Source organism: Elephas maximus, chromosome 8 (genome assembly GCF_024166365.1).
Source record: "Elephas maximus indicus isolate mEleMax1 chromosome 8, mEleMax1 primary haplotype, whole genome shotgun sequence".
Lineage (NCBI taxonomy): Eukaryota > Metazoa > Chordata > Mammalia > Proboscidea > Elephantidae > Elephas > Elephas maximus.
In genome coordinates, this window is record NC_064826.1 from 90,104,116 (window position 1) to 90,126,373 (window position 22,258).

General features: G+C 39.8%; 1 protein-coding gene across 7 annotated transcripts in view; it reads left to right on the top strand.

Annotated features, from left to right (window-relative positions):
* CREB5 (cAMP responsive element binding protein 5) overlaps positions 1-21,224 on the top strand; it is a 471,478-nt gene extending 450,254 nt beyond the window's left edge. For 5 of the 7 annotated variants that reach the window (XM_049894543.1, XM_049894544.1, XM_049894545.1 and 2 more), the window contains 3 exons: positions 3,304-3,531; positions 13,669-13,777; positions 14,683-21,224. In XM_049894543.1, the coding sequence (XP_049750500.1) occupies positions 3,304-3,531; positions 13,669-13,777; positions 14,683-14,846 (501 nt within the window). In that variant the 3' untranslated portion in view covers positions 14,847-21,224. Of the gene's footprint in view, positions 1-3,303; positions 3,532-13,668; positions 13,778-14,357 lie in introns of all 7 variants that reach the window. The other 2 variants (XM_049894547.1, XM_049894546.1) reach the window with 2 other exon arrangements.
* The last annotated feature ends 1,034 nt before the right edge of the window (positions 21,225-22,258 follow it).

Sequence of the window (22,258 nt, forward strand, 5' to 3'; positions counted from 1 at the left end):
GAGTCGGAAGCCTGGAGCCGCCAAATAACACTTATTCACCATCTCTATCCTCTGCCTCTGGAGACAAGACTTCACAACCAGGCAGCTTTTGAGTTCCTTAACTCCCTCCACACACACACATACACACCAAACCTGCACAGCCATCCACAAATTGGGCCATCCACATGCAACTTAATCATTTGAAATAAACTTACTTTGCAAAGATCCTTGTTGTCTGTAATGAGGAAGAGTACAAGTTTTGGAATGAGAAAGCCTTAATTAATTTTCAGCTTACCTGCTGTATGACGGCTCTGAACAGAGTTAATGAACCTCGCTAAGCCTCAGTTTTCCCATCTATAATATATGGATAATAATAGAATAGCTTTGTAGGTTCTTAGGAGTATTAAATAAGAGAGTGTCTATAAAGTCATCAGCTCTGTCTTTAATACATCAGTCATGATTGCTTCCAAACTGAAATAATATGATAGAAGTTTAGTAAGTAGTTTAGAGATAAAATGCTATCCAGAACGCCTTTGTAGTCACGTTTTTAGTCAAATGCCGTACTGAGATGTATATTTAGAAGGGAAAAAGAAAACCGCAAGGTCAAAGATAGGCAAATAGAATCAAACGTGTGTTTGTGTTTAAGGAAAAGGGGAGCATCACGTTTTGGTTGGCTTTGTGGGCAAGTTATTTTCACAGACAAGTTTAACAGTCCTTCGAATATAAAAGCCATTCATTAGCTAATTACCAATTAGCTAATTGCCCTCTGTTTCAAGGCAGTAAGTGGCCAATTGTCCAATTGCCCTCAGTTTCAAGGTGGTAAGTGGTCAATTGTATATGCAATTAGTTAACTGCTATTATAATTAGCTGCAGGAACAGTTCCTTTTTTATTCCTATACTAAAAAGAAAAAGTCTAAGTTGGGCTTATTAAAATTTGACCAAAATCATTTAGACAGTATTCTGAAATACCACCCTTAAATTGTACTAAATTGGCTGATGACTGAGATCTGGACATGTTGTTTAGTTGTATTATTGTTAGAACAGTGGGAATAGAGGTTTCTTCAAGCCTTTCCAACTTTGAGACTCTAAGGTTATTTAGAAATAAACATTGTCTTTTTGAAATCGCAACGCATTCTTCTTGATCAAAACTTTTAAAGCATCTGTGAACAGAATTCCATTTTGAAAATTAGAATCATCATTAATGACACTTACCAGGGCCACAAATTCAGGCCTTAAGATTACATTTGCAATTTTTCTTGGCTATTTGTGGTCTTCTTTTTTTTTTTTTTTTTACGTGTAAGGATGAGATTTCAAAGTCCTGGTGTCAGTTCATGACTAACAGGAAATTTCTTCTAACCAACCCATACATTATACCCTGAACTTGAACTGAACCTGAAGTCTCCGCATTACTTCTCCCTTTGGATGAAGGCATAGGAAGAGTCAGGGGATAAAGGCTGGTGAAGTCAGGGTAGAAGTATACAGTATTGAAAAAGAGGTCCTTGCAAGGGAGATTAAAACCCAGTTTTACCTACTTTAGTCTTGTCTAGAGCTGGCCATAAGAGATCTCCGTTTCACAGAAAGAAATTGTAAAGGCGAAAATAGAGCAGTTTGTCCATTCTCTCCTAATGCTTTACTTTGGTGTAGTTAGCTCAGAGGTTAGCATCTGCAGTGAGAAGCACTAAATCTTTGCCAACAACAAGGATTACATCTTCACCAGCCACTCTGGTGAGTAAGACCTTAGACCGTTAATTTATTTTGTTATTCCTCTGTGATCAGGAGGATGGGAATAGCCAATACACCATTTTAGAAAATGTCTTTGCTTTAAATAAAATTACTGAGATGCAGTGCAACCTCAATCCTGATCTAATTCTTTTACAGTTAGTCACATAAGGTTTGATGGAGTTTAGGATTAAAATATATCATCAGCAGTCAGCTGATGTCAGCCAGTAGCCATTATTGGTGTAATTACAGTCATTCTGATTGATTTCAATCATAGGGGTGGAATGTGGTAGAAAAGATTGTTGGGCTTCAGTTTTAAAACTTTTTGCCTGTTATTTCTGCTAGTTAAATGTCTCTTGTAAAACCACTTTATAGGTATTACAGCTATAAACCTAAGTGACTGAGAAATGGGAGAGGAAAAAAAAAAGACCCCCTTTATTGAAAATGAGTAAGGGGGAGGAAGTGAAGTGCGTTAAGGAAAGCCTTAGGTGTCCAGACATATAAAGAGTCAGTCGTAGAAATTTCACAAGGTGCTGTGTGTCTGACTCGTGGAGGGAAATAAAGTTATATATGTGGGGGTCTCCAAAATCTTAGATGTCGCTGAGCCCCATGCAGACCTTACAAGGAATCTGTAAGCATAGTAAAAATGTTTAATAAAGTGCTTTGCCCCTCCTAGGATTTCCTTATGATGGAAGTATATGGAGATGCACAGGCATCCCTCACTCTCTCACATACCCAGTATGTAAGGGGGCTTGCTGCTGCTTCAGGTATCGATTGCATAGTTTCCAGGGCCCTGTTTCCAATCACCTCCGGCTCCAGAAGGGCTCCTGTAACTTCGTGTCTGACTCAACACTCTGAGAAGTAGGCTGATCTGGCTGGAGTTTGCAAGTCCAGGTAGTCTTCGGCATTAAGAACAGTGAAAGAATGAAAACAGGATTTCAGCTGCTTCCCGGACTTGACAAGTTGCTCTGATAGGACTCACAGTAATGATGATGTCCCAGATGAGTGTTTTAGGAACACGGTTTTAACACCGGTAGCATGAAAAGTAGCCCATCGACCTGCCCGGAAGACGTTTTCTCCAGTTGACGTATCATCATGGATACTCAGACGGTAACCCTGACCTGTCTCTGTGCACCCCATACGGTACACGGGCTGCTGTAAAGTGTTCAAACGTACTATAGAGAGAACATTTTTAACATCCGAAGGAGAAACAAAATGTTTCCTCTGCCGTGATGAGGTCAATGCCTGGCAAGGAACAATCGGAGTGGTATCTGGCTAAATCTTTTCACGAGTCACGCCTACATCTTGCCAGAATGTCCTAGATTATAGCTAAAAAAAAAAAAAAAACCCAAAGAAAACAAAACCCACTGCCATTGAGTTGATTTCAAACTCATAGCGACCCTGTACGAGAATATAGCTCAGTGATGCTTTTTTTTTTTTTTAATGAGTGATTTCATTATTTACTTCATTCTTAGGAAACAAGTTTGACATGCTTACTAAAGCAGTTGACTGTGTGTTTTGCATTTTAACACTGGCTTGGGTTTCTTCCCTTACCCAACATCTCCCTTCCCTATCCCCGCCATCCCTCCCACCGGGTCCCTGCAGGTATCACCAGCGACACAACAGATGCAGCCAACTCAGACGATACAGCCGCCCCAGCCCACAGGGGGGCGCCGGCGGAGGGTGGTGGATGAGGATCCCGACGAGAGGCGGCGGAAATTTCTGGAACGGAACCGGGCAGCTGCCACCCGCTGCAGACAGAAGAGGAAGGTCTGGGTGATGTCACTGGAAAAGAAAGCAGAAGAACTTACCCAGACAAACATGCAGCTTCAGGTGAGGCCGCTGTCTCTCTCCTCTGACTCAAAGGCCCTGTGTACAGCTGGCATTTCCTGCCCCCTCAGGCACTTGTTGGCCCCCGAGGTAGTAGGACACATTAGCCCACAGAGGGACTGGAGGCTACTCCTCGTGCTTTATTAATTCTGGGACACTCTACAAAACAAAAACAATCCATTCCGTTTTAAATCTGTCATCCTACAAGGCTCTGGAAAGGAGAAGGCCTGTTCAACTAAGTTGTAGGGCCGAGAGCACTAGCTTTGGTTCAAACCCTAGTTGAGCAATTATACTGTGCTTAACCTTCTCCAGCTCTCAGTTTCCTTATCTATAAAATGGAAATAATAACCTCATAGAGTTGTTGGCATGGATTAATGTCTACAAATTAAATGAATTAATGTCTACAAAGCAGTTAGCACAGTGCCTGATATATCATAAATCTTCAACTAAAAGGCAGTTATTTATATTTGCTAGGTGTGGAGGTCACTTCGGCTTATACTAGATTATCTTGTTTTGTGGAAGAAAGTAAGGCTTGTGATTACTATTTTGCTCTGAAAGAAAACGCATGTTTTATCTGTTCTACTCAACATGATTTCAATTTTGCAGGAGTTTTGCTTTGCATCAGTGGCTCACTGAGGACATTTTGTAACCAGGCCTCTTTGGGAATATTTGGGAGAAGGGGAAGAAAATCCAGCATCTAGGGATTCTCCACCAGACTTCATACCATATAAATGATGCCGTTCATGGCTCTTGATCTAACATAAAAGGAATGTCCTCTTCACCAGCAGAAAAAAAGGAAACTAAATAGCTATGTGACAAAACAGCCCGGGGATAGCAGCCCAGTGCCCCCAGGAGCTGAGAGAATGGCAAAAGGGTGAAAGGAAGAGGGAGAAAGATTTCCCGCAGTACGGAGAATCTGCGTCTTTATAGTTCATAGGTCACCTTCATCCTTTCCCCCACCTGGTTCTCTGTGCATCCTTAGAAAGGAAACTTTGGAGTGCCGTACTCCCAAAGCCTTTACATATTCAATTACATTAAACGGAAAAGGCCTTGGGGTTTGCAGTGTGCAAGTTAAAATATACAAGGAAAGTTTGGGTTATACATGCGCCGAGTTCCATAATTTATGGGTTTTCTCTTTTCTACCTTAAATGCATCGTTCTTTTTGTGATAGACATGAGAAAGTAGCTGGGAAACATATAGCAGATATGGGGAGAAATAAGATAAGGATTCCTCACACTAGCTGGTGTGCTACATTAAGGCAGGGACCTGTGTCTTAATGCCCCCACACTGCCCACCATGGCCATCTATCCCCTGTATCTAGCATAGTGGCTGATGTGGTAAGTCCCTGGGTGCCTAGACCCAGTAACCACCTGCTAAATAAATGAATGAGTTCCCCATTACCAGAGAGCCCGAGAGCTGGCTGACCACTTGGCAAGGGTGTCATTGAAGGGAGTCAAGCCACAGAGGGATGGCTGGGATCAAAAACCTTGAAAGTCACGCCAACCTGAAAGCTGGTAATTCTAGAATCTGGCATGCACAGTAGTATGTGAGAAACTTTTAGGCAGAACATGGATAAGCATTTTTAATGTTAATAGCTATATATATATATATTTGGGTGTGTGTTGAAAAAGGCAATTTCACAGATATTGGTAAGGGCAAGGCTAAATCATTGAAGAATCGAGTTAGCTTGAACAAACACATTAAGTAAATAAAAGTTCTGGTGTGTGTGGACCTGGAAAATATGACAATGGTGGCTCTGCAATGACCGAAGCCTGGGAATCCCTGGAATTTGCTGCCAGTTTTCAGGAATGGGCTGCAGGAGGACCTTTGAAGTTGGCATGACTTTTGCTTTACATGAGTGGCTCACTGAGGACATTTTATAACCAGGCCACTTTGGGAGTATTTCAGAGAAGGGGAGGAAACTGAAGGTGTACAGGTCTAGCCTTTGATCAGGGTTTCTCAATCTTGGCACTATTGACTTTTGTTGGTGGTGGTGGTTGGTGCCACCAAGTCAATTTTCTACTCAGAACACCCCCATGTGACAGAGTAGAACTGCCTCATAGGGTTTCCTACACTGTAATCTTTATGCGAGCAGATCACCAGGTCTTTCTACTGTAAAAACCATTGGGTGGGTTCAATCTCCAACTGTTGGGTTAGCAGCCAAGCACTTAACCATTGTACCCCCAGGGCTGCTTAGGCCCAGTAATTCTCTGTTGTGGGAGGCTGTCCTGTGAATTGTAGTATGTTTTGCAACATCTCTGGTACCTACATACTAGATGTCAGCAGAAAGCCCCCTGCCCAATTGTGACAACCAAAAAGACATTGCCACATGTTCCCTGGGGGGCAAAGCTATCCTCAGTGGAGAACCACTGCCTTAGATGAAGGAACCATGAATAGCTGGCTGACATATATCAGGTGCCAAAAAGTTTCTAAAACCAATGTTAACTAACATGTTCTCACAGAATCACTCCAGGGTAATTACGACAGCCCTAGAGTATGAAAGTGTGGAGGAGTCACGGTAGACAGCCAGGAAAAGTAAAGATGCTGGTTTATATTGTGGGCAGACACGTTCATGACTTGGCATGTGTGTATTTACGATTTCTTTTACAAAGCACATAAAGCAGATTTACTCTTGATTAAACTCTAACCTGTTAATATTTACGTTTTTAGAGCCAAAATGGCTAAGGAAGGGAGACGCTAGACGTCTTAGCCCCCAAAAAGCAGGAAAAAAAGAAAATCCTACTGAGTCCTTTCCGAAACCCTGGTGGCATAGTGGTTAAGTGCTACAGTTGATAACCAAAAGGTTGGCAGTTTGAATCCACCAGGCACTCCTCGGAAACCCTATGGGGCAGCTCTACTCTGTCCTATAGGGTTGCTCTTAGTCAGAATCGGCTCGACGGCAACGGGTTTGGTTTTTTTTTTTTTTTTGACTGAGTCCTTTCAGCAGGCATCTGTATCCTTTGGTTGTTAAAGCAGTGCCCTATCAAGGGCCAGTCTCTGAAGAAGACTAAATCATTGATGTTTTCCAACCACTTCAGAGAGACAGAGACCACAACTGTTCACTGTTCTCTGTGATGTTGAGCCTTCTGCATCAGGCCCTGCGATGCTAGAGAGTATATTACAGATTCCGCTACCTTTGCATGACCCTTTCCCTCTCACTGGACCTTTGTAAAAAGAAAAAGGTGTCTCTCTTGAGGCTGGTCCAGGGAGCCAAGCTTTAAGTAAACAGAAATGGAAGGTGCTAAGCAAACAAACTCCAGCCAAACGGAATATCCAAGGTCTGGATGGCCAGCTGCCACTTTTGAGTTGTTTCCCAGCATAGAGCCTTCTAGTTAGGTTGCAGAGCTTCAAATTGGAAAAACCAAACCTAAGAAAATAAAATCATACCTCCAGACTTCATTTCCTAGTCTCACAACAAATCTCTGCCCAGCAGGTCAACATAGGAATAGGAGTTGAGAGAAATATTAGAAACCACTGAAATTAACATTTTCTATGGGGAGAAACTGACCCTCAGAAAAATGAGTAGTCTTCCCTAAAGTCATACAGTCAGTAATGGCAGAATGAGGACCCAAGCAAGTCTTCTGTTGACCAAACCTACTGCGTTGTGATCTTCCATTTTAGAAAATCTTTAAACTAAAGGAACCCACATTCTTTTTTTATAACAGAGTGGCTAAGATCAGCCCTAAATTCGTCAACTGCTGATGTAGTGCTAAGTAGATCGTATGTGTTCAATAGATGGTATGGAAATCATCTGGTTGCCCATGGAAAGAATTGCTTTTCTTTTTTAGTGCAAAGACACATGGTCCAAGTTGCTGCTGAAATTTTAGACACACAAGCCCAGGTTTGGAACTTGGCAAGAAAATTGGCCAGATGGGAACTGCTGCTTGACAAATTAAAAGTCCCTTATTTCAGAGTGAACCAAACCCGGCCTCAGCTAATCTACAAAAAAAAAAAAAAAAAAATGAAAGAAAGGCTATATTGCAGGGCCCATTTTGATAATTATTTTTTTGGCACAGAGTACTGCTTGCACCCAGAAGCATTTCTGGTTTTACCATATAGCAAAATGATACAACCAAAGCCGAAACCTGCAAAGGGTAGCTATTAGAGACTTCTTGTTTGCCATATGTTTTTGTAGTATTGAATGTCTCTGTAGGATGCTGCTTCATCCCGAGGTACCCTTTTGGGTTTAAGAATAGATTAATCCAACTGGACCTACCTTCTTAGAGCCCACATTTAAATAGCTGACTGCTTTAGAGTGGCAAACCCTAATTAGTTTAGAAAAATGAAAAAAATAAAGGATTGATTTCAGCAGGAGAATCAATTTTATTATTAATACTGGCTTTTGTGAAGCCCTTTGATGTTAAGACCTAAAACTATTATTATAAACTACACGCAGGGAATAGAAAAATGGATGCATCACCTCAGTTTATAAAGAAAAATGGATGCATCACCTCAATTTATAAAACAAGGCAATTCAGAGTAAGAAAATGCCTCAGGAAATCCTGGCTTTTCTTTCCCTACTAGAGTTGCAGACTACATTTGCTTTCTCTTTCATACATTTGAAAACATTGGCTATCTGATTGCTTTCCTCCAAAATGAATCCTAGGTGATTCCTATTTATGTTGCTTTGAGAAGTATTTCTCCTTAAAATATAGCCAGCTGAATGCTTTTCCTACCTCGATCACCCTATCAACATGGAACACTTCAGATGATTACAAATGTGCACAATTCACTCTTCTTTCTCTAGGGCAGTGATTCTTGGCCTTTCCTAAGCCGAAGGCCCTTTAGGGAACCTGATGAAGTCTCTACAGACTCTCGCTCAAAAATATATATACAGTCAAGAAGATGCAAGATTTTGCTCTGAACTGAAACTTTGCGATGTTTCAGAGAAGGTTGTTTTGAAATCTGTCCCGGTAAGATTTGGATGCACAGAAGCTACTGGGACTAGCTCCTTTATAAAATATAAGCAATTTTGAGAATATCAAAAGTAATTAATTAATGAATAAAAATCAAGATTGAATCCTTTATTAGGTACGTAGATAGTTAGCCTTCTCAATAGAAGGCAACATAGAAACAGTCATTTAAAAAAAAAAAAAAAACTATCTTGCCGGAAGGAATTTAGAGAACTAGTCCGACCACCTTGTTTTATACTTACTTAGTGCTGCAGTTTGGGAACTCAAACTCTATTATCCCCAGTTAAGAGTTCCTTTTCCTGCTGGATGCCGCCCCATGGATTTCTGTTGCTTCGGTGACTGTGTTGCTGCAACTATGTTGCTGTCATTAGCTGCCTTCGAGCTGACCCCGACTCATGATGACCCCATGCACGATGGAACAGAACAGAACGCTGCTCCATCCTGCCCTGTCCCCATGATCAGTTGCAGGTCCAACCGTTGTGATCCATGGGGTTTTTATTGGCTGATTTTCTGAAGGAGGTCACCAGGCCTTTCTTCCTAGTCCATTTTCATCCATAAGCTCTAAGCCTATTCAGCATCATAGCAACACAAAGCCTCCATTGACAGGTGGGTGGTGGCTGTACATGAGGCGCATTGGCCAGGAATTAAACCCTGGTCTCCCGCATGGAAAGCGAGAATCCTACCACTGAGCCACCACTGTCCCATCTGTGACTCTAAGACCTTTAGTTAGCATCATAGTCATGCGTATATGATATAAACAAGAGGCTGATTGTTCTTCTCTACTGAAGATATTAAGTGACATTTGTTTTTCAACCATAACATGGCATAAACAACATACTAACACATTACATTAAGAAAGATGCATATATTCATATGTATCTTTAAATGATGGTCAGTTGTCATGGCGTTCTCCAGATTTCTCATTTTTACAGGCCCTCACAACTCTCAGGGCCTCAGTTTCTATACTTGCAGTGCATCGGTTTGGTAATAAAGTATACTGCTATCCATAGACAAAAATGCCACTGAAATCATATATTTTGTGTGGGGCTTTGGCTGTAGGTCATAATACCACATATGCTGCTCAGAGAAGAGATTGGTGCTGTTTTATAGTGGCCTGTCATGGAAACTGCTTATTGTGAAGCAGTTTGTTGTGTGCCAAGTATCATAAACAGTTACCTCCTTGCAACTGCAGAAACCCAAATAACGGAATTCATAGTGTTTTCTTAAGGAAGAGGCAATGAACAATTAGTGCCTGGGAGATTGAACCCTGCCTAGAAAGGGTGTGACTGCTCAGAACATAGCGGGGAAGAAGTGGAGCCTGAATTCAGCCTCTCCAAGACAGCCACCAAGAAGATTTTTTTTTTTTTCCCCAGAAGTATAAGAAAACCAGAGAACTAGTTTTGTTTTGCTTTGTTTTTCATACTAGCCTTGTTGATTGTTTCCTACGTCACAGTAGGAAAGGGCAGCTGGGTTCACTAAAAATTGGAACTTGACTCCATATCCTAAGAACCATTTGTCTGTATTATCTGCGTCTGAAGGTTTCTGACTTAGGATGCCGGTGTCTGGCAGTAGTGATTTGAAAGAAGTGTTATGTCTGTAGTTCAAATGCAAATAATATAACATTTAATCTGAGGCCAAAAAAAATACATATATATTAACACATTTCAACTTCCTTTTCCGTCTTTTGGTGTTGTGTTTGTTTGTTTTGTTTTCATCCTGGGATTGCTTTCTATATAGTGGTCTAAAAGTAACTTCCTTTTATACAAGCTATCTTTGTTGTTGTTGTAAAAAGATATATAACATGATATTTGCCAATTCAGCATTTTTTCACATGTACCATTTAGTGGTATCAATTACATTAATCATGTTGGGCAGCTGTTATCAATAATTGTTGTCAAATTTGCCATCACCATAAACAACTCATTGCTTCTTTAAGCAGAGGGAGAATCGGGCGAAACAAGGAAGGCTGTCTGAATTTAAAATTTAGATGGACATAAAAGCAGAGAGGAACAAAGTAGTATTTAAGGCTAAAATAGTCCTATAAATAAAGTTGTCCCACTGACACCGGAATTGAAAAGGGTCACTTTTGGCTTTTGAAAGAGCCCCTTATCAATCATACTTATTTGGAGGAAGGAGGTACAATTCGCTTTCTGTGAACGTTGTCAGATTTAAGAGAAATTTTCCTAGACAACTAAGTGATTTTATTCACCATTAATGCTAATTTCTCAGATAAGCATTTTTATTTTGTAAAGTTTGTAGAAGAAAAGAAAAAAACTTTTGTGACTTTTTATTACTTTGTTACTAATGTTATTCAGTATATGGTTGTTTACAATGTTTCACCAATGAATTTAGAAATGGGAGTTACTCTTTAAAACAAGTTTTAAATTAAAAAAAAAGTAACTTCTAGAATCCAAAATTCACTTTTCTCGGTGATAGATACATGCCTGAAAGGCCAAATTCATATCAAAGGTGTAGACACAACTTAATGACAGCATTGTTAAAATGCTTTTTCTGTGTGCAGGCTTTTTTTAAAAAAGTCTCCTACGTGTGGCATATTAAAGCCTGGCAGCCACAAACGCACATTGGCCAGAGAGGGTATTATTTATCAGAATTGTAAAAGGGCTTATTTGAGATAGCGCTGTGTTTATAGTATACTTTTATCAAGTGGAAGCACCTTGGAGCCAGCCATCTATTATATATTTATATTTTTAGACAGCTGGCGCCAAATATATTATTTTACAAAGCTCTGAACATGCCTTCATGAATTACTTCATAAAGTGGAGATGTAAGTCACTTACCTAAGTAAATAAGGGGGAAAAAAACATGCAACCCACAACACCCTGATATTTCAGACTGGAATTAGCCAAATTGGTTAATGAACTGATGAAATTAATTCAATCATGCCTCGCTACTTTACTCTCCCTTGCCTCTCTGGGCTGACCTCATCCCACCAGTAGATAGCTAACATGGCACCACATGGTTCCATGGCACCTGCTAAGTGGTCATCGGGCAGGTAGACATGCTCCATTGAACTGTAGCCCATCTCGAACTTCCTTGGGGAAATCCGACAGTAGATTAGTCAGTTTTTTCTGAGGGCATTTCACTTTGAAGCCACTAATCCTGTGCCGTAACAAAAAATACCACAAGTAGCTGCCTTAAAAGAACAGGAATTCCTTTTCTCACAGTTCAGGAGGCTGGAAGTCCAAAGTTAGGGTATGGCTTTAGAGGGAAGTCCTTCCTTGTTGGTAGCTAGCATCTTGAGTTCCTTGGCGTTCCTTGGCATGTGTCTTTTCCGTGGCGGTGTCTCTGTCTATTCTGCTCTTTCGATAACTCAGAAGTGATTTGGTTTAGGACCACCCTACTTGGGCATGACCTTATTAGCATAACAAAGAAAACCTTGTTTCCAAATAGGATCACATCCACAGGTATAGGGGCCAGGACTTTAATACATATTTGCGGGGGGAGGAGTGGGCACAGTTCAATCCTTAATATCTTCCCATATAGTTATCCCCAATGTACACTTCACACGCACCTTCTTCTCATACTGAATGCCAACCTGAGCCTGTAAGACAGTGCAAAGGTGTTTATTTTGATGGCTAAATTGAGTGCTTGTTATGTACTAGGCATTTTTCTAAGTGTTTCACAACTGTTACTTCATTTAGTACTCACAACAACACCATGAACTATATACAGGTAGTCCCCAAATTATGATGTATTCAAGTTAGGACGAACCGCACTCATGACTGCTCTTATTTTTGTTGTTCATCTTATCGTTAGTAACATACTATATACAGTGCTGCAGCGCATAATTTGCTGATGTTATTCTCGGATGCTCACCTGCGGACGTTCAATGTTATGATTTATAAAGATGTTTTTGTTGTTAGGTGCCATCAAGTCAGTTCCAACTCATAGCCACCCCATGTACAACAGAACGAAACACTGCCCAGTCCTGCGCCATCCTCAAATTGTTGCTATGTTTCAGCCCATTGTAGCAGTCACTGTGTCAATCCATCTCATTGAGGGTCTTCCTCTTTTTACTGACCCTCTACTTTACCTAGTGTGATGTCCTTCTCCAAGGACTTGTCCCTCCTGATAACATGTCCAAAGTACATGAGATGAAGTCTTACCATCATTGCCTCTAAGGAGCATTCTGGCTGTACTTCCTCCAAGACACATTTGTCTGCTCTTCTGGCCGTCCATGGTATATTCAATCTTCTTAGCCAACACGATAATTCAAAGTCATCAATTTTTCTTTGGTCTTCCTTATTCAGTGTTCAGCTGTTGCATGCATATGAGGCAATTGAAAAATACCCTGGCTTGGGTCAGGCACACCTTAGTCCCCAAAGTGACACCTTAGCTCTTCAACACTTTAAAGAGGTCTTTTGAAGCAGAATTACCCTATGCAATACATCGTTTGATTTGTTCAAATGCTGCTTCCACAGGTATTGATTGTGGATCCAAGTAAAATGAAATCCTTGACAACTTAAATATTTTCTGTGTTTACCATGATGTTGCTTATTGATCCAGTTGTGAGGATTTTTGTTTTCTTATGTTGAGATGTAATCCATACTGAAGGCTGTGGTCTTTGATCTTCATCAGTGCTTCCTCTTCACTTTCAGCAGGCAATGTTGTGTCATCTGCATATCGAAGGTTGTTAATGAGTCTTCCTCCAATCCTGATGCCATGTTCTTCATATTGTCTAGCTTCTTTTTATAAAGAGACTCATAATAAAAGACAGTAATGATGAAAACTTTTTAAAAAATGAGGTATTTAACTTGCATTAGAACTGATTTATGATGGAGTCATCAGAACAGACCCCTTCCGTAAGTCAGGGACTACTTGTACTCTTTTATCCCTATCTGATGGAGGAAGTTTCTGGGGTTCAGCTGGGGTACATTACATGCCCAGGATCATACAATGTAAGTGCAGATTTGGGATTCCCACTGAAGTCACCTGGCTCTAGAGCCCATTACATGAAGGGTATGGTCTGGCATTGTAATAGCGTTCAGCCCTTGAATTAAAATCCCGTCTCTTCAGAAAGTCCCTGATAAATGTGAAGGCCAAACTGATGGCATACAACATTTTTCAGGTAAACCCCGCTTAATAATATTCTTAATGTCATTCAGACATAACGGAAAAGTTCGCTAGTTTCGTTGTTTAAAGCCCAAGGTACTTGGGTTTGTTTTCTCTGGTCTTCTCAATATAGTTTTGCTATGTTTCTTTCTAGAATGAAGTGTCCATGTTGAAAAATGAAGTGGCACAACTGAAACAGTTGTTGTTAACGCATAAAGACTGCCCAATAACAGCCATGCAGAAAGAATCACAAGGATATCTAAGTAAGTCACTGACTTGCCTGCTTTTCTTTGCATCCTATGTTTTACCACTAATTTTTGCATTGGATTTTACTGAAAGAGCAAAAGGGAAGTGTAGGTTCCATACCCAGGCAGAGCCCATGCTAGAGTTCTTGAATGGCTGCCAGACTATTCCACCAGTGGGATCCCTTTCTCCTGACCCCTATCCATCACCATGCTCACCACATCCTGGTAATTTCTGGCTAAGCTATTGCTGGTAGGATTTTCCTGGTAAAATCCTACCAATTCCAGTTCTGCAGCCAGTAGGAAGGTGGTCTGATGGAGCCCAACTGCCATTGGCTTAGTAGTCTTCCAGAGAAATCCATTGGCTGGGACTCAAGCATGGGATGAATCACAGCCAATGCCTCAGTACTTCATGTTGCTCACTGGGCTGAAAAGCTAGTGACATGGTCTCAGTTTACCAATGCATAAAATGGATCTCTTTTTCTAGATCCTGATAGCTGTACCTGGAATGTCTATTGATTAAATGCTAGTTGAGTAGGGGATGGTGGGAGGAGAAGGGGTTCATGACTGAAGGTCACTTTATTTTCAAATAATTTTTTAGATTGAGCAACACAGATTCTCCCACCACATGTGAGTATTTTTCCACATTTGATATATGGATGGCGATGGGGAAGCTCACATCCCAGGACTCACAGACAATCAACCCGTTTTGCTGATGCAGAAAGCATGGCTTTGCTCGTAGCTATAACCTGGGAAGGCATAGCTTTGTGACTACAGTCTAAAATAAAGTTTTGAAATTAACTTTCAGAAGAAAATGTGTGAAACCCTTCTACTTCAAGTCCATGTCTAATAATATTTTGCTGGTAGTCCACAAGCCCACGCAAGAAAGAGCTGTATTGGTATGTGCATATGTGTTTTTTTTCTAGGTCCAGAGAGCAGCCCTCCTGCAAGCCCTGTCCCAGCTTGCTCCCAGCAGCAAGTCATCCAGCATAACACCATCACCACTTCCTCGTCTGTCAGCGAGGTCGTAGGAAGCTCCACCCTCAGTCAGCTCACCACTCACAGAACAGACCTGAATCCAATTCTTTAAAATCCATGGGTCAGACCTAGCCTCCTAAAGGAGCTGTAGCATATCGTGTGTCCTTTCTTTTAAGGGCATTTGTAGAATTAACTCCAACCTGGAAGACTCCTCAGCCCTTCAAAGACTGGCTTTCATTTTTATAATAATTATGGAAATGTCGTCTTTTTTACTTAGTTATATAAGAAAAAAAGGGAGTTATGCAATTAATACCTATCAGCTTGGGAAATGCTTTGGTGCTTTTCTCCAATTTTCTGGTACCAGTTACTTGTTTATAAACTGAACTCTTTCTGTATATAGTCATGGTTTCATTCTTACCAATCCAACCCTTTGCCTGAAACAGTGAATTTTGTTAATCTTCAGCTTTTAGCCAAAACGAGGCAAACCTAGATGTCAAGTAAGACCCATCCAAGGTGACTGGATGAGAAGTCCAATGACATCACAATATGTGTTGAGTTGGGCAGTTACGTCACCAGTATCTCAGATAAACACGGAGCCTTTTCCACAATTTTTTGTCTTTTCACTATAAAAAAAATTATAAGACCCATTGATGTTCAAATCAAACCACCAAGCATCTCACCACCTCTCCTCCTTCTTTTGGTCAACCTGTTTGAATACCTAGTTTTCCTTTCCATTTCCACTTTTTCTTGAGCTCACTTTTTACTCTTCATTTGGACTGTCTTCTTTTACATTTTTTTTTTTTCCTTTAGCATTGCATGTAAAGAAGAAAATCATGTTTTTTTAAAAAAAAAAAAAAAACTTCTAAAAAGTGTGAACCTGGCCATTACTTTCCTTGCCCATAACACACAGCTGGGGTTCATTCGACTCTTACATTTTACAAAATAGAAACCAGGAGATGTTTAATGTGCCAGATTTAATACTTTCAATAATGAGAGCAAATAAAAGGTGGTGTAGCTACAGGTGAAGCACTCTTGAATGCCAGCTGTGAGAAACAAGGGACGGGAGCTCTGTAAGCCTCAGGTGTGAAAGCACACATTATGATATGGGACTATAACATCGTTCCCTTGAATTACAACTGGTTTTATATGGCTTGTCTATAAGATTGAAAATCCATGAGCTGTATAATAATTCAGAAGGGTTCTACTCACTACACAAATTACTTGTTCAATCATCAGCTGCTAATCTAGATTGATGATTATTATTTTCTTAAGCCTATGGAACCAGCTTTGCTGTTATGGTGGGTGGAAGGAGATTAACTACTGGGGCAACAAAGAACAAAAGAAAACCCAGCATTCCCAGCCTTCCCACAACCATTCAAGCGCTGTTTGGCTGCTGAAGGAACCCCACGGGCAGGCACAGGCTACTCTACTCTTCTAAGTAATTCTAATTTATTTTTTCAACAACTTACATGGACTTGCCCATTGTAAAAAGCAGATAGTCCCCAAACCACAGTTGTGCCTCCTCAGAACAAGCCATTCTGTGCTGATGAATATTGCATCTCACTAATAACAGGGGCTGATATTGCCCTCTAGCAGTCTAGACAGGTGCTGGTGTTTCATCTCCATTTCAATGCTTGATCGCCTAACGTGTGTGTGTGTGTGTGTGTGTGTGTCTCCATGGATTTTTAAAGAAGGGTATTTTACAAAAGGTGTAGTAGCTTTTATAAGAGTTCAGAAAAAGGAAGGATGTGTTTTGGTTTTTCTCTCACTATAGTGTAAGACTCTATTTTGGAGGGAAATAAAAGCAAGTATGAAGGTAATGAAAGCATGATTTTTATAACCAGCTTCAGTTTATCTAATAACTTACTTTTTAAATCAGTATTTATTAGCAGTCTTTCCATGTATCCAGTGCTTTCAAAAGAAATGTCCAGCGAAGATCATGACTTAGGTATATGGTCTAAGAATCAAAACAAAAAGAAAAAAAAGAAGAAAATAAATAAAAAGAAAAAAATACAAAAGGATTTTCTATTATATTTTAGGCAAACATATCATTTTCAAGTATTTTAAATACTGAATTCATAGTTAAAAAAAAAAAATTAAATCCCAGCCGTAAAAAGCTGAATAATAAGCTTATCCTGACTGTGGCTTCCTAAGAAATGTTTAAGGCTTAGCTTTAAAGACAAGTTAACCTTCTTATCTCTGTTTTGAAATTACAAGTAATTTTTTTCAAAAACTCCTCCCTAGGGCTTCCTGTATTCCAAAAGAAAGGAAAAAGAGTGCATTGAAATGTTTGTTTGGGTTTTTGAATTTTTATTTTACATTTAGCTTTGTTTTTAGTAAGCAAAAACTTTTCTTTCTTTACTGCATGCATAGCACTTAATGAAATTGATTTTTTTTTTTTTTAATCCACTGGTATTATCAGGATGTCCAGGGAGTGACCTGACACTAAAATTGTGGTTTAGTTTACTTCTGTTCCACCTCTTGATTAAAACGATTAGTTGTTAAACTGAATGCCTCTGCAGTTAAGAACTTGCCTGAGTTTCCTTAATTCAGCAACTTGACAGTTTGACTGATGTGTATTATATATAGCTCAATTATGTCTGTTTTTTATGCTAAGTAGGCAAGCCAACCACACACGTTAGCAAACCGGCCTAAACATATAATTAGAATAAACTGTCTTCTTGTTATACTCAGGGCCTTTAGGTATGTTCATTAGCAGTGTGGAAATACACTAAATGAAAGAGGCCAGCTATTTGTCAGTGCTCCTTGAAATCCCAAAGACGAAGGCTCATTGGCCAAATCCAACAATCGTCTTATCAATATGAAGTATTTCACTTAAAGGTCCAGACTTTTCCAAACTCCAGAATCATCTGTCTGCGGGAAAATCTCTTTTTCTTGCTCTATAGTTTTTGCCATTCAGGCAGAACATCTCCTTTCTACCACATTCCCCTCTTGTGACCACTTAGTGTGTTATTGTTAGTTGGCTCCAACTCATGACGACCCCATGTACAACAGAACAAAACACTGCCCTGTCCTGGGCCAAGTACTATATTCTGTTGTGATCCATTATTGGGTTACCCATCTATATTTTCAGCCGGTTGTAATGATCTTCAGAACCCTAATCCTAAGGAGGAAAGGCCTTGCATGCTGCTGCCGCATTCCAATCATGTGTGGTTTCTTGGTTATCGGCAGGATCTGCCTCTGAAATCACTGCCAGCCTACCTAGGACCTTGTATGGTGCCTCCCCTGCCTTACGTGATGGGACTGAACAAATTAGATCGCTCTACTTGATAGCATTTCTACTGGGTGAACCTTCATCTAAATTGAAGCGTCCACATCTTAATTGTTTCTCCTTGATACATTTCTCAACATATGATGCCAGAACAGGCATCGTGAAAATCCTAGCCATGAATGAATATACAGATTTTAAAAAGTCTGGCATTAAGTCAGATGTTTTCTCTTTACACTCATCCCTCTCTTATCCCCAAGCCAATGTATGCAAGTTAGAGTCTTAACACTGCCTGTGGGAGACAAGTAGTCTGTGGGCCATGGCAGTGTGAGTTATAATCGTTAGGGTGATTCACTTGGAGCAAATGTTCTTTGGAGCCTATTCAGCCAATGAAATAAAATGCATTCTATATTCTGAAGAGAGAAGCATCAGTGGTGAATGTCCAGGTGGTTGTTGCCTGTTGCGTAAATTTTAGTGCATTAGTTGAGCTTGTCATTAAAATCATAAACCAGCTGCAGTAAAAGACCTTTGGCTGGGGAGTTTCAAGCATCAGTAATTGCTATAAAACTAGCCATCCAGTTAGGATAGAATGTGCTGGTTAATAAAAACCATCTAAAAAAATATATATATATATATATGTATGTATGTATGTATACAGTGGAATTCAAGGACCAAAGCAAAATTTGAACAGGAATCTATTAATTTAGAATTTTATAAGATATTTATTAATAAATGTTATTTTTAAACATTCCATTTGAACACTATTCTTCTGTAGGATCTACTTGTTTTTAAAGTGTTAGTTCATAGTAAACTACTCTACTTGTGCGTTTCTTCATTTTTCAGGGTCTCAAACACCTACTCTCCATCACGTGGTAGAATGTTTGCTTAGATCTCTCTCTATGCACAGAAATTTCCAGAATTTTTGTGGCTCTGTGAGTTATTTTTTTTAGTCTGCATTTTGACTAAAATGTAAACTAAAATTTTGAAGTTTTTTTTAAACATTACTTTTTTTTCACTGTGGAAGTAAGCCCTTTTATTTAGGAAGCAGAGTTCAGCTAAAGGGAATCGGTAATTATAACTGGAACAACTTTCTTGTAAAAGTGTAAAAAACAGCTTCATCTCTGCTTCTCTCCATCCAATTTCCTAGAATGCCTTGCACTATTCAGCGTCTTTAGTGTTCTTTTTGTCCCCTCCCCAACAATGTGCAGTAGCTTTAAGTCATTCAAACTCCATTATGCAGTATATGTGAGAAGGGAAAGGAAACCACCCATTTAAATTTGAATAAAACCATGCCTATAAGAATAGTAGCAATCTAGAATCTCCTTTCTGCTTTTCAAATAATTTATATTTTAAAATTGCACTTTAGCTTTTGTGGTCCCTTCCCATTCTCTTGTTCTCTTTCTCACCTCTCCCCTCTCCTCAAACTTGCCTTTACCGTCCCCCCACCCAACGCCCTTGCCGTCCCTCTAAGGCTCTGAGCTGCATCATTTAAAATACTTTTCAGAATATTTGCACCAGGTACATTTACATGCATTCATTAGTAGCCTAGCTCAGACTTGTTTCTCACATCAGCTTAGATGAAGCCTGCTACGAGAATGCCAAGGAGAAGAGCCAGTACGCTATATGGTTTATACTCTTTATCCCCTTATTCATAGCATGTTAAAAAAAAAAAAAAAAAGTTATATTATGCAAAAGATGTGAGGCAGCAGCTAAGCTAGGCTTAAGAATTTTCTATCTCATCCTCTGAACCAAAGTGTCCTGAATAAGCCAGGAGACTTCATCTTTCGTGCGCCGTGGTGCAGGCTTGACTGTTGTACTAGCCATAGTGTCTCTAAAGCCGCTGAAATAACAGCGACCCTAACCGTGTCATTCCTAGGTCTCAAAAATGCAATGTTGCCTTGTAACATAATTAGGGACAGCACCTCTATTTTACAATTATAATCTAAAGAAGACATAGAAGCAATAAACTTACAAATAAAATCCAATACCAAAAAAAACACACAAAGAAATAAGATTTTAGCTCGTTATAAAAAATGAAAAAGTGCACGTCCTTTCAAAATATTTTACTATTTCTTGTGGCGTTTTTCAGTGACCTAATGCTTATAGCCAAATTGCTTAAAGAATGTTTATATATTTTTTCCTTATAAATTGTCTATTTAAAAAAAAATCCTATTTAAACAAAAGCTGAAGAGGGAGAGGAGGTGAGGCCAAATTGCCAACATTTGTTAAAAGATTAATATTCTTAAGTGGCGCTCTGATACCTTTCCAAGCTTATCATCAGAGAAGAATCAATAATTATGAACTTTTATGTTTAGACCAACTTACAATGTCTAGCTCACTAGAAGCCAGGATCTAGAAAGCTTTTTCTAGGCCATTTAAGATTTTCTTACATTGAGTTTCATAGTATAGAACTTTATATGATTGATTTTTTTTTTTTTTAAACAGAATCATTTTAGCCTCAGGACTGAGAATGTGGAACCCGAATAAATTAGCTTTAAATACGTCGTTAAAATCTTATGCACAATAAACTCATCAGAACCTAGTTTGCTCCTGTAGAATTCCAGTGTTACAGACACTGTGGGAGACAATAAAAGGTATCGGCAGTGCTGAAGAGGAGGGAGTTTGAGAGAAAAGGCCCTTCCCAGCCAGCCAGTCAATAGAAAAGAAGATCCCCTCACCCTCTCGCCTTCGAGGTTCTGCTGAATCAGGTCTGCCTTTGAGAATTGTCTTGGAGAAAAGATAAGCTTGAAGTATTCTCCCTGGTGGGGACATAGGGTTTGGGATCTTCTGATAAGGACCTGAAAAGTGGCTCAGTTAAAACACAAGGTTCTAAGACAACTGGAATATACTGTCCAAAAAATATAATTAAAAAAAAATTTAACACTGTGCAAAGTGTTAATTAAAATGAAGTCCCAAAAAAGGTGCTGTCACTTTAAGTTCTAGACTTGGGGTTGTTTGTAATTGTAAAGAACAAAGCGTTCGTGTGTGTTTGTCTATTTGTAAAGCAACCACCTTCCTTATTGGAAGGAGAAAAAAATTGGGGGGTACATACGTGTAAATACTTGCTGCAGCATTTAATATGTTTAATTTTATGTTAAGCTTTTTGTCGCATTGTGAACACATTTATTGTTACCAGTTGACAATGAGTTCATTAAGACTGTTCAACTAGGTCAGATTTTTACATCTCTTTATAGCAAGAAGAGACAAGATTTTGTGCATTTGTACAGATGTTAATAATATCACTGCAATTCCAATCTAATAAAGCACTCAAATGCAAATAATATATGGCACCTTTGTATGATAAGATTGGGAGAATGGGGTTAATGACGTATTTTTGCACACAGTCTCATTCATGCCACTTTTAGGGTCACTGTTATCTAGGGATAAGAGGAGGTAAGACTTCTCCTACACAAACCATCACTCCACCCCACCACCTTTTCCATCCAGCTTCCCAGCTGGTCTAATTCACTCACCATGTTGGCTGCACCAAGAAGGGGTGAGTGGATTTTAGCCATCAAGAAATACAGCCAGTGAAGGCTCATTGTTCCAGTATGGTCTAGGAATGAAGAATCACATGCTGGCTACTCAGGCAATCAAACTATGGGGTTCCTTTCCTGACCTCCATCCAGAGAGTCAAGTCTTAATTACCCTTTTTGATGTACGTTCTGGATAGCTCCCTCCCTTCCTTCTCTTGCTTTTGTTCTTTTATTGTTTTTATTCACTTTTCCTGCTTTCTTCTACCCCATATCTGATCCATCAGCAAGACCAGAATTCAACCATTTATCAATAACTTTAATGTTTGGAAAGCCTGGTGGCATAGTTGTTAAGAACTACGGCTGCTAACCAAAAGGTCAGTAGTTCAAATCCACCAGGCACTCCTTGGAAACCCTGTGGGGCACTTCTACTTTGTCCTTTAGGGTCACTATGAGTCAGGATTGACTCGACGGCAACAGGTTTGGTTTTTTTTTTACCGTTACAGCACTGGTCCAAATCACCAGCCTCTCCCCTGGATTACTGCAAGCATCTTCTAACTGGCAGTGGCAGGGGCCTTTGAAAATGGAAGTCAGATCATGTCCTTCCATGGCTCAAAACCCTTCAAAGACTCTTCACCTCACTCAGAGCAAAATCCAAATTCCTTACCAAGCTCTATAAAAGCCCCATATGATCTGCTGCCCTATTAATTCTCTGAGCTCCTCTATTTTCCTCCCCTTTCACTCCTCACAGCTCCATTAATGTCTCAAAGATTCCTCAGACATCCCAAGCACCATCCACATGAGAGCTTTTCCTTGTGCTGT